This window comes from Idiotropiscis lumnitzeri, chromosome 2 (genome assembly GCF_059441095.1).
Source record: "Idiotropiscis lumnitzeri isolate Australia: NSW breed Sydney's pygmy pipehorse chromosome 2, RoL_Ilum_1.0, whole genome shotgun sequence".
Taxonomy (NCBI): Eukaryota; Metazoa; Chordata; class Actinopteri; order Syngnathiformes; family Syngnathidae; genus Idiotropiscis; species Idiotropiscis lumnitzeri.
The window spans coordinates 22,253,119-22,271,139 of NC_142392.1; the positions used below are offsets into that span (position 1 = coordinate 22,253,119).

The 18,021-nt window shown below is 46.0% G+C and overlaps 1 protein-coding gene across 1 annotated transcript; it reads right to left on the reverse strand.

Moving 5' to 3' along the window:
- Positions 1-26: 26 nt before the first annotated feature.
- Positions 27-10,318, reverse strand: LOC148341990 (uncharacterized; the record flags this gene model as incomplete). Its single annotated transcript, XM_088288014.1, has 3 exons — positions 27-476; positions 9,011-9,487; positions 9,656-10,318. Coding segments are annotated over 3 exons (1,590 nt in total), but the record flags the coding sequence as incomplete, so codon positions are not given.
- Between the last annotated feature and the right edge of the window lie 7,703 nt (positions 10,319-18,021).

Sequence of the window (18,021 nt, forward strand, 5' to 3'; positions counted from 1 at the left end):
CAGTGAACCAAATCCAAGAGTAACCATCATGGGTGGATGAGCTCGCTGAGCTTATTCGCACTAGCACACTGCAGTCGCCACGCAGTGGTGCTCGTTCCCGACGGGATCCTCCAGTTTGTTGGGTGTGTGGCCAGCCTGGGCACATTAGCGTGCGGTCCCCCAAGAAGGCAGATGGCCAGGGAAACGGGCCGGGGTCTGTGTAGAGTGGACACCGCAGACCCCTGCACCTGTGTCCCAACATGCGTTGTTTCCTGGAGACGGAACCCAACCACAAAGATGGGGGAGAGGGGCTCCATTTTCCCCAGAAGCAGATGATACTGCAGAGTCTGTGAGGGTGGTTGGCTGGACCCATGCTGGGGATTTCTGCCATGTCCCCATTTCGCTTGGGGGGTCTCCTTGCGTATCCCTCGTCGACACCGGCTCCACTGCAACACTGTTGAGGCCTGATGTATTCCCAGCCGGGGCACGATTGGAATCTACGTCAGTCAAGCTTCGAACAGTGACTCACACCTATGCTTGGAAGGGGGGTGGTGACTATCCTAGTACATGAACTTTCAGGTGTGGGTTGCCGCGGTACGCGACCCCTGCATCATAGGACTGGACTTTCTACGAACAGCCCAATGCGTGCTTGACCTGGAGAGGAACACGTTGGCTTTTCCAAGAGGCCCCACAGTTGAAATGGTGCGCCCTACACAGCCTGAAAAGTCATGAACCGCTGGCTCCTATGACTTCTCCACCCACATCAGATGCCCACATTGATGAGTATTCCTCTTCCCCGGCCCCGTGGTCCATGACAGGTGGAGTGGACAGATTGACGGCAGTGCGCGAAGTGTGGAAGCGCAACGGTGATGGTTTAGAACCCAAGCAACAGGAGGAGCTGTGGCAACTGTTGTGGGACTTTAAGGACATTTTTGTGCTGACAGAAGAGGAGGTGGGCCGAACAGACTTGGTGCAGCACGAAATTGACACGGGGGATGCACGCCGCCTTCCCCTTGCACATCAGGCAGAAGTGGACAGTGCAATTGATGAGATTCTAAAAGCTGGCATCATTGAGCCATCTGACAGCACTTCGACCTCAGGGGTTGTCATGGTAAAAACAAAAAGACAGTGATGAAAAGGTTCAGTGTGGACTATCGACCCTTAAACAGCGTGACCAAGAAAGACTCCTATCCACTGCCCCGCATTGATGAGAATCTGGATCTGGTGTCTGGATCGTCCTGGTTCTCCTCATTAGACCTGCGCAGTGGAAATTGGCAGGTGCCCCTCAGCCGTGAAGCCAGGCCAAAGACTGCTTTCTGTGCTGGCAGGGGGTTGTGGCAGTTTCGAGTTCTCTGTTTCGGCCTGTGTAATGCTCCAGCTACCTTCGAGCGGCTTATGGACAAGGTGCTGGCTGGCATTCCCTGACAGGAGTGTTTGGTCTATTTGGTTGACATCCTGGTCCATGGGAACTCTTTCCATACAGCCTTGGAGGCCCTGCGCCGGGTCTTACAAAGGATTTCCACTGCGGGTCGGAAGCTTCATACTGACAAGTGCTGCTTCATGAGAAGAGAGCTTGAGTTCCTGGGACACAAAGTTGGAGGGGAAGGCATTAGCACTTTGGAGGAGAAAGTGCGAGCCGTGAGGGACTGGCCTACTCCCAGCAAACCGCGTGAACTGAAGAGCTTCCTTGGGCTGCCATCCTATTACAGGCGATTTGTGCGGGGTTTCTCATGTGTAGCTGCACCGCTTTTCCACCTGCAGCGGAAGGACACTGATTTTGACTGGACTCCCGAGTGCAGACGGGCCTTCAGCTCTCTAAAGAAGGTGCTGACGGAGGCACCCATTCTCGTTCCCCCAGATGCCAACCTGCCGTTTGTCCTGGACACTGATGCCAGCAATGTCGGAATAGGGACGGTTTTGAGTCAAGTGGGGGCAGACGGGGAGAGAGTAGTGGCATACTTCAGCAAAACCTTGAATAAGGCTGAACGGCGTTATTGTGTCACATGAAGGGAACTGCTGGCAATTGTGAGAGCCATTAGCCATTTTCGATATTATCTGTCCTGTTGACCCTTCACTGTACGCACTGACCATGCGGCACTTCAGTGGCTATTGTCTTTTAAGGAGCCTGAAGGACAGATTGCACGCTGGCTTGAAGAACTGGCGCCATATGTCTTCCAAGTGGAGCACAGGGCTGGAAATCGCCATGCCAACGCTGACGCTATGTCTCGACGCCCTTGTGCTCTTGCTGGCTGCCGCTTCTGCGAGAACAGAGAAACCCGAGAGAAGGAACTTTGTGGTGATGAGCAAAGTCCCGCGCATGATCATGTCGACCCCGTATGTAGGGAGGTCAAGGTTGTGGGGGCACCTGAATAGAGGAAGCAGCAGCAACAGGATGTTGACCTCCGACCTGTATTGCAGTGGGTCGAGTCGGGTCGAAACCCTAAGTGGGAGGAGGTCGCTGGACACTCGCCTGCCACTAAAGGACTGTGTTCAAAGATTGGGACTCTTTAGGTCAAGGATGGGGTGCTCCAGAGAGCTTGAAAGGAGCCTGTTACTCGGGAGGATAGATGGCAGGTGGTCGTCCCCAGGGCTCTGAGAGAGGCTGTGTTGAAAGCTTCTCATGGGCCTGCAGGGGCAGGACACTTTGGTGTGTTGAAAACACTTCGCAGACTCCGGCAAAGTTTCTATTGTAGCCAACTAAGGCGAGATGTTGAGGACTTTTGTCGCCGGTGTGACCTCTGCACCGCGCACAAGGGTCCACCAGGCCGGTCTCGTGCCCACCTCCAACAGCTAGCAGTGGGCGCTCCTATGGAGAGGATTGCGGTGGACATAATGGGCCCATTTCCACACACTGACAAAGGCAACCGTTATGTCTTAGCTGGTCTGGACTATTTTACGAAATGGCCAGAACCATATGCCATCCCCGACCAAGAAGCAGAGACTGTTGCAGACGCGCTGGTTGAAGGCATGTTTACAAGGTTTGGGGCAGCTGAGGTCATTCACAGCGACCGAGGGAGAAACTTTGAGTCGGCTGTGTTCACTGCAATGTGTAAGCGACTGGGCACGAGGAAAACGCGCACAACACCTCTGCATCCTCAAAGTGATGGGCTCAATGAGCGCTTTAACAGGACCTTGGCAAAAGAACTCTCAATTCTCATAGCGGAGCACCAACGAGATTGGGACAGGCATCTCCCTCTGGTTTTGTGGGCCTACCGGTCCGCTGTACAGGATTCCACTTCATGTACACCTGCCCTGCTCATGCTGGGGCGTGAGCTACGGACACCGGTGGAAATGGCTTTTGGCAGACCCCTGATACAACAGCCGAGCCACCAGGGTCAGAGTATGCCAGGAGACTTCAAGAAAGGTTGGAGTCAGCACGTGTCTTTGCTCGCGACCATTTACAGAAGGCAGGTGTAAGGCAGAAAAGGAATTATGACATGAAGGCCAGAGGGACGGACTTTAAGGCTGGAGACCTGGTTTGGGTGTCCAGCCCAAAAAGGAAAAAGGGCAGGTGTCCTAAATTGGACAGGCACTGGGCGGGGCCGTGTGGCGTGCTGGAGAGGATAGGAGAGGTGGTGTATAGGGTGCAGCTGCCACCTGGTGGCAGACGGGTAGCCCTCCACAGAGACAGACTGGCCCCATATAGAGGTGATGCCGTTCCACAGCAGCACACTGGGTTGCGGACACACTCACAGCAGGTTTCGACTCCCACCCCTCCAAGACGGCGGATTGTACCTCCACTCCCACCCCCACAGGCGGCTCCAGTTGAGGACTCATCGCCTGATGCTACATTAGCTGTTCCGAGCGGACATGCCTCGGGGCAACCTCAGCGACAGAGGAGACCACCGGGTCACCTCAGTGACTTTGTTGAATGACGCCCTCGGGACGAGGTTCTTGATAAAGGGGAGGGCAGTGTAACGACTTTATAAATAGTTCAAGGGTTCTGTGTTTTCCTCTTTTCTGTGGAGGCTGTGAAGGCAGCAGGGGTGTGAACGTTATGTTGTTGTCGTTGTTGTTGTTGTTAAATCACTCGAGGCGCCTGAGGATAATCCTCAGAAGCGCTAGACTCGCGTGTGGGAGTAGCGGGGGGGAATGGGTGACGTAGAGTTGGGGGCAAGAGATGACGGGGTGATAGTTATAGATGAAGTGGGGACGCTACGACTGGCCCGTGCCACCCGTGCAGGCGGAGAGAGCCCAAACAGATTCTGCAGACGAAGCCTTGTATGTCCATTGAATATCGGGACAGGCCGGAGCAGCTCCTGTGGAACCCCCGTCGACAGGCGGCACAGTCGATGTCGCCCGCCCTAAGAAGAAGAGATCGGAGATGCAGGACGGGCAATGCAGCTCCGATAAGGGGAAAGGGCGCCTCCCACGACGTGAGTCTGAGTGTAGTAGCCAGGATTCGCAGGGCTCCTCCATGAAGAAGCCCTTCGCGGGACACCTCGAGAAGGTTCCTGGTCTTTGTCCCGCTGTTGTTGTCGTTGTGTTTGGTTGTGGTCTGATCGGCGTGGTTGCGGCCAACAGCAGCCGTTTTTGGCTTAATAATGGATGGATGGACAAATTGGCCTGACTTATTATACAACGTTACAGTATTTTTCGTTCAGCGCTCAACAACAACTTACGTCATCAACAAGTTACCCAGGGGGCACCACTGCATTCGCAATGAGAAACGACTACAATCAATACATCACATCTGTTAAAACCGAAGAACAAAGTTGAGCCTTGATTGAACTCGAAAGGAGTAACACCGAGTGCCTGTTGAAGTAACTATTCCAGACCACGCCCATAATGGCATAAAAATGATGTATGAGTTAGTGAAGGACGTGTTTGTTGAAAAGTAGTTATATTACATTTGGAAGCAGATATTAACAAAGGAAAAACGACTGGTTATTTGAGTTTCATTTTAAAAAATAAATTCCCAAATTGAAATACAGCTTGTTTGTTTTCTGAAACAAGGAAGGAAACATCTCAAAACAGCTTGAATTTAAAATTTTGTTTCGACGACGAAAATAGAATATAACACGAGCAAAAATGGAAAAACGGCTTTTCTATTTATTTGAGATTCCCGTAAGTGGTCGGAGAGGGACAAATTGAAAGACCGCAATTGCGTTTTCTCGCCTGTAGGTGAGAATGTTTTCCACAGTTTTGAATGGGTGAAGACTGGTTTTCTCCCCATCCACTGTTTAATAGACAACGACTTTTAACCTTTGTGGTATATTATTGTTGTTGATGTGCTGGTCTGGCCCAGCTTCCCTCCGGACAGGTCGACAAGCAAGGCTGGAGTGGTGATATAAAAAAACTTCTGAGACACTCCGGTGGTTGGAAAAAGATTGTATTGGTAAAACCCTCAAGGACGAGAACAGATGTGGACTCCCCTTATGTTGCTCCTCGGCGCCATCTCGTCTAAACCGGGACCCATTCCTGTATATCCATCCCTTGATAAGTCGGGGACCCCTGTCGAAATCCCTGACCTGACATAAACTATGTTGAGGCCCACTGCAGTTCAGAATCGTAACTCATTGTAGTGGCGGCTCAACGCAAGATTATACATTCACCAGACCAACAGTTGCGCTATGTTGGAAGTAGAAATGAAGAATTATTACCATCCATAAATTACAACGTATGGAAATACAAACGTAAAATGTTGTTGGGTTTCTCACCTGTTTCACACTCTTCACTTTCCCAGCTTTCTTGTTTGTCACTTTTTCCTGTTTGCTTGTGTTTTGGGTTGCGATTTTTGATTGGCTCTCTTCATCATTGAGGTCAGCGTCGATCTGGAGGAACTCGTAATGTGTGCAAAAATATACTTTATTTCTAAAGCGCATTTCACGTATATGGGTTTAAACTTGAATTGCTGTCTGTTTTGTTTTTTCAGCGTTACCAGTTTACATTAAGTACACTGAAGTCCATCAAAGGCTATTAATTACATAAATCCTACAATAAAGCATAACTTTAACTCTATTGATGAAAGTAAAGTTAATTTAGGCTATTAAGTAACTCAGTGGTGGGCCTTCAAGGCCTTCTCTGTTGGCCAAACAAAATCAATAAAAAAATGATCATAATCATCGCATTGATGTCATATTATAGCTGAGCGTTGTATTTTTAGGTGAGAGTTTTGAATCCAATCAGAATTCCGCTCGCTCGTGTTGCCAGGCAGGTCTCACAATACGGGGAGCGGGCACTATGCGTTCCGAGGCCTTAAGATGCAATTGTGCGAGCATCTCTTCTGTCAAAGTCAATGAGCTTTCAAATTTGTTAGACGGTTGCGATAGCCAATCAGATCACGAGTTGGTTACAGTGAGCCTTCTCGCTGACCTTATGCTGAGGGTGATGAACGCATTTTGTGATTGGATACTCACTTGTGAGGGGGCGGCGCTATGCCGAATCAACACACCCAAAAGTCGTAACTGGCGACCGTTCGAAAATCTGAAAAATATTCTTGCTTTTTTTAAACCACAATGGCCGAAGGAGGGAAAAGTGTGGATTTAATTTCAGATACACTTGCAAGGACATTTTCAAGTCGGACCTTTCAAGAGAAGCTATATCGTCCAACACTCACTCAGTGGTGCGTAAGTGTGTTTCTGGATATTATTTGTCCAGCCGTGGTGTCATAAATGATGGTATTTTGATGGGGATTTATTCAAGTAGGACAAAGTAGGACTTCACTGAAGGCACAGGTGTGAAATGCACTGAAGTAACTTAAAAAGTAAAAGTAAAAAAAATTACGATTGTTGAAGAATGTGCAAGAAAGAACTCAATCTGATCGAAATGTTGTGCTTTGAGAAATGTTGATAATAAGGATATTTTCCAGGAGGTATTTATTTCTTTGTGGTTTATTCATTCAATTCTATACTTATTTCAATATTTGAGTATTATTTTTCTTTCAATATGTAGTGTAATTTGTCTTTGAAGTGTGGGTCCTTGCTGCCTTCCGGAGAGGCAGCCGAGCAAGGCTGGATTGGTGATGAAAAAGAACTGGTTCGAAAAAGATTTTATTCTCGTCACATGCTGATGTCAAAAGAAGTCTCCCCAAAAACGTGCGAGCCCCCTCTCAGACATTCCCTTCTTATAGGGAAGGCCCAAATAGGACATGAATATCTAATTTTCCCTTGTTGCATATGCATTCCCATCCCGCTAGTCTTCGGGATTTCCGTCCAAAAGTCCCCCAGAGGGAGAGCAGGTGCGTCTCCCCGTTGATACGACCAGTCTACTCGTGACCACCTTAAATTACTCTCATACCCTGGAAGGTCACTGACCTGGCGAGAGAATTGCCCCCACCATAAACAATGCTCAGGCCTATTTTCTCTCAGGGCAGTATCTGGTTACATCGGAACTTCAGAACCAAGACTGGTCACTTCTGTGAGCTCCAGTCCCTTCATAGTTTCATAAAGAGAATTACTTCCCATATCTAAATTAGGCCATTTAAAAATACATGACTTATTTTTTCATTTATTTCAATGTATATTTAAGCTTGCTTATGTAATACTACAATATTTATTCAATTATTTTAATATGTGAAATTATATAAATATTAATTTAAACCTTTTTATTTCACACTTGAATATTTCTTAACATATTTGTTCATTTGAATATGTATGCAATTTAAATTATTCCATCCATCCAGCCATTTTCTGCCGCTCATCCGGGGTCGGGTTATTGAATTAATTTTTTAGTATTTTTTTATAATTCAATATTTATTTCAAGATCAGGACTCTTCTCAATGAGTTCAATATTTATAAAATGTTTCTATATTTGTTATTAATTGAATTAAGTCTGTATGTGATTTCCAATTTTACATTTTAATATTTCCCTATTTCACTACATAAATAATCCAATCTATAAAAAATATAATAAAGCATGAAAAAAAATATTTGGTATATTTTTCCGAAGTGAGATTCTGCTTAGCAACAAATGCCAAACGCTTGATGGAGCTCAACCTAGAAAGTGTATTTAGCCAGTCAGAAATTTATTCAGAAAGTGAAATATTAAATGTATGTGAGGGGATATTTGAAGAGTTCGAGTTTTGTTCAATGGACCATACATATACGAGCCAGCCAAAGACAGCGAGAAAACCAGCGCTGACTCCAGTCGCCATCAAGTTGCCAACTCCTGACATACCAAAACCTTTGAGAGAAACTGAGACTATTTGCGTTTCGCTTTCTTGTTCTTTTTATAGTTCAACTTCTACATCTGTTTTTCACCTTTTCACAGCGTAATGAAGGCCAGTTGAGCAAGTGGAACACGTGATTTTATTGATGACTGTGGAAGGCAACGATTTCATAAGCACAGTTTCTTCTCACACCTTTTCCATTAAGTACGTTTAAAAAGACAACTGAAAAGCATAATGTTAACAAATGTTCCAGGCAAAGGCAATTAATTTCATTAATAATGTTTGATATGAAAACAAAAAAAAGATCATCACTCAGGGACAACGGATGCAAATTAGCCATTGGCTATAATTTGGCATATTTACAGGAAACTGTTTGATTAATATGCACTGTCCCTGTATACTTTCAAAAATAAAAACAAATACAAATACAAATACTCAGACACAATGGTTCTTCTGGCACGGATCACATTGGCTTAATGTCAATAAAAAAGCTTTGCAAAATTCAATATATCGTATTTTATTCAAAATCACATTTACATCTTACCACAAAGAGTCAGTTCCTTCAGTTTTTTGTTTTCTTTTTTTTAAGCTTCAAGGATCGCTGCTATTCTCACCAGCACAATTGTGACTCTCCGCATGCTGTTTAGTGGAGAATTTTTTAGCACAAACGCTGCAACTGAATGTCTTGTCTTCACTGTGTGTTCTTGTGTGGCGTCGTAAATACGACTTTTGAGAGAAACTCTTGGCACAAACTGAGCAGGAAAAATGTTTTTCTCCAGTGTGTGTTCTTGTGTGATCTGTTAAACTTGACTTTACAGAGAAGCTTTTGCCACAAACTGAGCAAGAAAAAGGTTTTTCTCCACTGTGTGTTCTTGTATGTTGTGTTAAATGTGCCTTTTGAGAGAAGCATTTTCCACAAACTGAGCAGGAAAAAGGTTTTTCTCCACTGTGCATTCTTGTGTGTTCTGTTAAATGTGCCTTTTGAGAGAAGCATTTTCCACAAACTGAGCAAGAAAAAGGTTTTTCTCCACTGTGTGTTCTTGTGTGTTCTGTTAAACTTGACTTTTGAGAGAAGCTTTTGCCACAAACTGAGCAGGAAAAAGGTTTTTCGCCACTGTGCTTTCTTGTGTGACTTGTTAAATTTGATTTTAGAGAAAAGCTTTTACCACAAACCAAGCAGGAAAATTGTTTTTCTCCAGTGTGTGTTCTTGTGTGATTTATCAAATGAGACTTTTGAGAGAAGCTTTTCCCACAAACTGAGCAGGAAAAAGGGTTTTCTCCAGTGTGTGTTCTTGTGTGCCTTTTTAAATTTGACTTATAAGAAAAGCTTTTGCCACAAACTGAGCAGGAAAAGGGTTTTTCTCCACTGTGAGTTCTTGTGTGGCTTGTTAAATTTGCCTTATGAAAGAAGCATTTTCCACAAACTGAGCAGGAAAAAGGGTTTTCTCCACTGTGAGTTCTTGTGTGGCTTGTTAAATTTGCCTTATGAAAGAAACATTTTCCACAAACTGAGCAGGAAAAAGGGTTTTCTCCACTGTGTGTTCTTGTGTGGCTTGTTAAATTTGCCTTATGAAAGAAGCATTTTCCACAAACTGAGCAGGAAAAAGATTTTTCACCACTGTGTGTTCTTGTGTGACTTGTTAAATTTGATTTTTGAGAAAAGCTTTTACCACAAACCAAGCAGGAAAATGGTTTTTCTCCAGTGTGTGTTCTTGTGTGACAAGTTAAATTTGGCTTATAAGCAAAGCTTTTGCCACAAACTGAGCAGGAAAAAGGTTTATCTCCACTGTGTTTTCTTGTGTGAATTATTAAATGCGACTTTTGAGAGAAACTCTTGCCACAAACTGAGCAGGAAAAAGGTTTTTCTCCAGTGTGTGTTCTTGTGTGACAATTTAAATTTGACTTTACAGAGAAGCGTCTCCCACAAACTGAGCAGGAAAAAGGTTTTTCTCCACTGTGCATTCTTTTGTGTGCTATTAACCTTGCCTTTTGAGAGAAACCTTTTCCGCAAACTGAGCAGGAAAAATGTTTTTCTCCACTGTGCGTTCTTGTGTGCCTTACAAAATGAGACTTTCGAGAGAAGCTTTTGCCACAAACCGAGCAGGAAAAAGGTTTTTCACCACTGTGTGTTTTTCTGTGCCCTTTTAAAGACAGTTTTGAAGTGAATGAGTCAGAGTGACATGCCCTTTCACCTTTGGCTTGCCCATCATCATCATCATCATTGTCATGAGCGTCTGATAATGTGTCCTCATTATGTGCTTGTGATGGCCCCCAGTGGTCTTCATCACCTTCTGTTGTCACGTGATGTCTTGAGCTGCTGCTTGTAGGCTCCGCCCCTCTGTTGTCCTCACTCACATCCTTGTTTTCATCTTCAGTCTTTATAGGGACAACGTTCACTGGTGACTTGTTGATCTCCGCCTCCTCCTCCTCCTCCTTTTTGATGTGAGTCAAATCTGGCTCCCCTTTCACAGAACAGAGATCATTTTGTCTGACGTCTGCAGGACACAAAAAGACAAATTTGGTTTGGTCAAGTCAAACCTCAGGCGGCGACTTCGACTTATATTGTTTCTACCATGCTACCTTGACTTGTGCTCGCCGCACACGGAGCAATGCGTGCAACCCCGATTTGGACCGGACCATGGGGGCATTTCACAAAATTACGTCCTACGATGTAAACCTCCCTTTAGCAGCACAACTGTGATAAACGAGCATTTAAAAAGGAAGCACGTTGCGGCTGATGCCAGATTTAATTCCTGACAGAGTCACAGACGTTTCTGGAAGCGAGCTGAAGTTAGCACACACAGGCTATTGTGTGCGTCTGATGGAACACCTGTTGTGGGACCCTAACATATAATTGGGGGCCACTGGGGGCCATCGCAACATAATGTCATTGATAAAATAGGAATCCTTCAAGTGAAATATGTTTACAAGTATTTCTGTTAGGTTCGCCGGTCGGCGAGGAGGGGGTGGACCCAAAATGCGAGGAAGCCGGGATTAGGGTAACTTAAAGGGAATTTATTCAACAAAACGAAACCAAAAGGCAACAAGGTACTAGGGACAAAATAACAAAACAATGAGGACGAACAAGGGCGCAACAGGACAGAACTGAACTAGACTGTGAAACGGGGACAATAACAAGTGACTACGAGCTATGATCAGGAATGACAGCAAAGAGTAACGGTGGCATGAGGAAAGGGCAAAGCAATGGCAGTGCTGTCCGCAAATGGGGCAATGCGCCGACGCTGAGCTGTCGGCACGGGGTGGTTTAGTAGTCCATTGATTAGGGGAGCAGATGGGAGTCAGGTGTGCGGGGCTAAGGGGGAACAGGTGCGTGGCTGGAGGGAACGGAGAGCTGAGGGGAAACGCCCCTACTCAGCCTACCGGGGTAAACAAAAACAAGGACAAGGCATGGGACGTGAAAAATGACAACAAAGCCCTGCCATGACCGACACGGATCATGACAATTTATTTTTGCATTTAGAGATAGAACTAAATGTTCCTGGGCTTGTTGGTAGAAAAGGGGGTTGTGGCGTACTCCCTTTTTAAGCCCATAGTAAGCCAAAGATGCAGATGCATTCCTTGAAGCATGCGCTTGTTCACCGATGAGATCCATGCAACCCTGGATGGATGCATTAAATGTATTTTAAAAGATTGGATGGGGTGAAACGACGCACATATGCACAAAACAGTGCAGAGCCACCGGAGGTTCATTGACCGAGCCAGTAAAAATTTCATAAATAAGACCAATACGTACTTGATTTATTTAAAAAAAATTAATCCTTTGTGCTTAATCCACTAAAATTCATCAACCGCCATTGATCTTTTTGCCGCAGTGTGCACAGTTTTTGTCAAAAACGAGACAAGTCTGCACAAATGAATCACCCAGCCAAGATTGTCTTTGTCACTCGCGAGGAGCAGTCCGCCAAAGAGAAAAGCGTTCCCGCTCCTGTGCGGCGTTTTATTGAAGCGCAGCAAAGCAATTTGTAGATGTCAACTCATAAAGAATGGAAAAACATGAACACTTTGACTTTATCACACTTCTGTTCAATGCGAGCTAAACGGTTTTCTGTCAAACACGGTTTAAGACGTGCATCTGTTTTTGTGGCTTCCTGCTAAACTGCCAGCATAGACACAACTCTGTTACCACTGAACTAACGTTTTCCTGTTTAAGAGGTCCATGTTTTTGTGACCTTCTATTAACCTGTAAGCATAGTTTTGAAACATGATGACATGACAAACTTAATTTCTTTCACAATAATATAAAAACTTTCGCAGATATTGCAAAAACAAATTGGAGAAGCTGTGGAGCAGAGCACAACATCAGTCAGACCCCGGGTCCACCATAGTGTCGAAATTCTGAAAATGTTCCATAACAGAGGAATTCGCAATGGGTGCTGAAACACCACACCCTGCAAGTCACATGGAGTATTCTACATCTGAAATTAACTCTGCCAACCGTCTTCACCAATGGGCCTAAATCTTTAGTATGATGATGCGCACCGATAGTGAATGTGATTTGTGGCTCAGCGAACAGAGACAATTCAGAGACCAGAGCAGGAACAGGACGTACCACCCGCGGGAGGATGGAGACCCTGGTCTCAGAGCTGCCCAGTCTACTGGAACGGAGGACAACATATGCTTCCCCCGGCGGAAGTGCACAGTCAAATTCAGTCCCTTCTGGAAATTCAGTCCCACTCGAATTCCAGTGTTTGTTTCACAGGTGCAGGTTCAGTCCATGGCAGTGACTCGGCCAATCTCAAGAGTCCCACAAGCATGACAGTATTGTTGCTCACTGGGATATGCAGAAGGAGCTTGCAAAGCGTGGAATATCTTGTTCCACCATCAAAAACTGTTGTCCATCAATCGTCACCGGAATGCCAAGACTTGCCGGTCCTTGAATGCTGAGGCTCCGCGGGCACCCCTATCGTGGAATGTGGTCCCAATCGGGTTGAGGCGTCAAGTGTGCGTTTGGAAGCCATAGAAGCGTTGTCGGAAGAGGGGGTAGCGATGGCGCCCCAGTGCTAGTGGACCTCTTTGTGACTGGCATGGTGCTGGACCACAGGATGGCACATTTCAGGAAGTGGCTCGGTTTGGACCACTCATCACCCAGTGACCCCACAGCAAAAGAACGTCCCACTCACAACCCATGTCTATAACCACCCCTACTTCTGTTACGTGACCTTGTTGACCGGCCGGTGCGGACAACAAGCCTGCGGTGGCAGCGGAAACGGAAAGAGCAGACGCAATGGGAGCTGCATGCGTCGGCTGCTGCATTAACTGCTTCCCCCTGTTTTATTTTATTTATTTTTCCCATATTCTTTTTTCCTTTCCCAGTGAATTAGCACTCTTGGCCCTCTGAACCCGCAGGTGTAACAATTCTTTTTCTCCATCCAATCCAATATTTTCTTTCATCGATGCAAAAACGGGGATTCTACTCATACTGATGAGCAGTTTCTCATTGACGGACTGTTTCGCATGATGTCAGTAACTGGGAGGCGCACGCCCTCGAGGACGGCCACCCGGCACAGCTGTGTGGTGGTGACACTATTGGACGGGTCACTGGCGGAAGCTTCAATCCATTCGCGTCTTGCGCCGTCTCCCATAAGAGCTCACAAACTTAATCCCTCATCATATTTTACAAATGCCAATGCCAATTGGTTGTCTTCTGTTCATGATTCATATTCAATCCCCATGAACACGTCAACTATTCGTTTAGCTATAGGACTTGTTGTTATAATCCCCCCAAAAAAATCAGCACTTCTGGTGTTTAGAGTGGGAAAGAAGAAGCAACTCAATTTGACCTGCATGAGGACCAGAGGCTTCACTGGCGTCATCAGGTGGGTGCCCTCCTTCATCGGTGTTTCGTTGATAAACCCACAACACCTCAGGATGGGTTCAACAGCGACACCTGTGCGCCTCAGGTGTGCCCCCCTCTGCCTCTGCTCCTCCTGCCTGTTGTCAAAATTGGGAAGGAAGAAGAGTCCTTTACTAGGTGTTTGAAGTCTCCTGTGGGTCTTTGAGGGTGTTCCTCCTCCACTTTTCCACACATTTGGCATCGAACAGCCCAAGAGGGGTCCTTCCTCTTCATCCAGAGCCAATTGCTGCCTCTCTCCGCAGCCTCCGACAGCATTTCACAGCTTGTCGTTGGGCCTGGCCTCGGATCCCCATGCTTCTCAGGATCCTTGTTGTTGATGTGGCTACAAATCCTCTACACCACAGGGAGCACCTGTGTACGCCAGCCACGCCGCTCCGCCTCTGCTGCGATGTCCATGTATTTCAGGCTTTTGCGCTCATAGGCTCCATCCACTGCAGATTCCCATGGGACTGTTAGTTCCACGATGTACAGGAGTTTCTGTGAGGTTGACCACAAGATCAGGTCTGGCCTGAGATTAGTTGTAATGATCTCCGGTGGAAAGATGATTTTCTGATCCAGGTCAACTTTCATTTTCCAGTCTCGGGCTGTGTCCAGGAGGGTTGTTTCCACTATTACAGATGGTCTCCCTGGAAGTTGTCCTGCTTTCACAAAGGCGATTGTGCTTGGGAGTCCAGGCGCGTGGGGAGGGAGGGCATTGTTGGTCGTTCTCCTTTTCTCCAGTATGATCGCCAGTTGCCGTAGGACCTGATTGTGCCTCCAGGTAGTGGGGGGGCGCAAATTTATTTTCTTCTTGGTAGGGGGGGCGTGACAGGAAATAATTGAGAACGACTGAACTAATATAACCCCGTTTTCCTCAACCAATGAGTCAGTATTCTTTGAAGTGGATTATGTGCAGACTAAAAAATTGTAATTTAATTTAAATCAATTTACTGTATCTCAAAAGTCCCCCATAACATGATAATTCATATTCCTGTCATTTCCATTTCAAAATGTCAATCCATGAATAGAATTACCGTCGTACATCCGTCGCAAAACTGAAGTATGGAACATTAGATGTTTTTTTTTTTTCGTTTTACATAACCTTTAACCTTGCATGTCCTGTTTCAACAAAATTGTATCTCTTATCAGTGTTAACGATTTCATCACTCAGGGCTTTTCCGTGTTGACAAATCACATTCCACGGAACATGCATTCATCCTTTTATGATCTTAGATTTCTCTATTTAAATCACCGCTTCTTGCAATGAAGATTAATTTCACCCCAATGATTATGTAGCCAATTATCTTTCTCATTCTAATTTTGCTTTAGTTATTATCCAAATTTTTGAACATTTTTTATGCTGCATCTTTCAATGCACACTAGGACGCACACGCGTTAGTTGAACTGATAAAACGGAATATTAATGCAATAACATTTGGGTTTTAGAAGGGGCATTTCTTTCTACAAAGGAGGGACTGGCACCGGTTTATAACTATCACCCCTTATCTCCTGCGTGGGGGCTGCCTGACTTCCTGGTCCCACAGTAGATGGAGGTGAGACCACAGCGCTCTGCTTGCATTCTTCCTGCTGGGCCCAATCTTCAACTCTTTCACCTCTGCATGATCATTGTTGACATGTCATATTAAAAATCCTTACATGCAAAAACCAATTATGAGAACAGAATACTGCACCTATCTCCCCCTTTGACACATGCCCCACATGTGTCAACACAAATAACAATAAAAACAAACGAAGCAGCAACCCCCCTAATTAGGCCGAACTTCCACGTACTTTCATCTCATCTCTTCACAAACCCCTGCGTACATCCTGTGCCAATACGGGGCGGACCGCAGCCAGGTTTTTGATTTTGCGTGGCCTTGACCAGAACACGATTAATCACAGGGAACGTATCTGAACAGCGGAGTCGAACCGGCCCAGACTTAATTCCTTACTCTTGCTACGTACCAGCAAAACCGTCGGGCCCTCCACACAACGGTACGCCTCGATCCTTACTGTGTTCCATGCCACAAAGTGCCCAATACGATACGTGGAAGCGCGCTTCTCTTCATTATTTCTATTTTCAGCTCATAATTTTCCTGCTAAAATTTACACCCTGGCCAGGTTCTGTGCTCAAACTGAGCTTATTCACGACTATGTTGTCTAGAGGTATAGTTTTACACTTCTTATTTCTCATTTCTTTAACCACTAGACCTTTCTTTTCTTTATCTTCTGCACATTTCTCCCACACGAGTCCCCATTTACTTAGTTCCTATCATCATTTTTTTACTTTGACATCTGTGAATGTCTTAATCATTTATAGAGGCCTCTTGTTTAAACAATAATTGAAACTAACACAGGGACATTTTCCATGACCAATCAGCCAGCAGACCCACACGCACAAGCTCACTTTAACGACCCCAAAAGCCCCGACCGCTTGGACACAGGCGCACAACACCCTTTGTGAGTAAAAGCATCTCACCGAAAGTTCAGCCGGCCGGCTGTTGAACGCCTGCGCCCCAGCACCCTGAGACCCTCAATGGAGCAAAATGCCAAAAATGTGGTATATTTTGTTGTTGATGTGTGGGTCTGGCTCAGCTTCCCTCCGGACAGGTCGCGGAGCATGGCAGAATTGGTGATGGAAAAAGATTCTCTGACACAGTCATTTTGGTTAGAAAGAGATTTTATTCTCGTCACATGCTGATGTCAAAAGAAGTCTCCCCAAAAAGAAAAAAGGGAAAGGTGTCCCCTCTCTCTGGCCTTCCCTTCTTATAGGGAATGGCCACACCGGACATGAATATTGAAGGTTTGTACAGTGAAACCCCGCTACTTCGCGGTTCACCTTTCGCGGGTTCAGTGCTTCGCGGGTCTAAAAAATATTCGGGGGCATTGTAGTTTCGCCGAGCGGCACGACGGGGCGCTGGAGCGGTTAGACGGCCGGCGTGCGCCGAAGAAGAGCGTGGGAGAAGAAGAGAGTGGACAGAGAAGAGCGACATTTCGCCTCGCTCGGGGCCTTGCGAGAGTTCCGGAGGAGACCGGCCGGCGTGCGTGCGTGGCAGTCAAGCCGTAGAGGAACAACCTCCGCCCGTTTCGTTCGGGACCGGTGTCGTGCCAAAGTACTTACCCCCTGCCAAAATCTGCATCCCCTGTCGCGGGAGCGCGCACGCATTGACTGAAGGCGGCGCGATGTTACTACGTTTGTTTTCATTGAAAGGCACGAAGAATGTATGAGTTTGTGTTTTTGATTTGCTTTCATTTAAACTAGGGTTTCCATCAGTGGTAGTCTTAGTCGGTGCGGTTTTCAGCACACCATTCGCTACAATTCAACACGTCAAGTAAGCGTTAGACTGCGCCAAAATCGGGTGGGGTGGGGGGGGGGATTCCCTCCATTTGCATTCGTTAGACCAAAGAAATTTCGCAATCAATGAAGCTACCATACGGGAATTTCAGTGATTAAAACACGATGAAAAGGGGAGAGGGTTAGTGACGTGGGCTATATCGTGTTTCCAGCAAGATCAAATTAAGTGGCATCATACACATAGGTGGTATCCTGTTAGAGAACACGTAATTGTACTCCAATTGACTGATTTGTTTATTTTTTATAACCACCGATAGCTGCGTCAAGAGTAGCAAAAGAATAAAAAAATAAAGTCACTCGCGTTCTGCGTCGGACTCGAGGTGCATTCACTGACCACTTACGCAGTAGGAAAGTTACCAGGGGTGACTGATTCTGGCAGCCCCCCCCCGATAACTTTGCCTAGAAAAGAGGGATCCTGCTCAAATTTGCCACACGTACTCAAAATGACCCAATAGGTACACCGAATAAGTCACTTGATGGTTGGGGTCAATTTTTGTGATTAGAGGGGGGGTACTTATTGTGGCAGAGGCTGCCAGAATCAGTCCCCCCCGGTAACTTTCCTACTGCGTAAGTGGTCAATGAATGCACCTCGAGTCCGACGCAGAACGCGAGTGACTTTATTTTTTTATTCTTTTGCTACTCTTGACGCGGCTATCGGTGGTTATAAAAAATAAACAAATCAGTCAATTGGAATACAATTACGTGTTCTCTAACAGGATACCA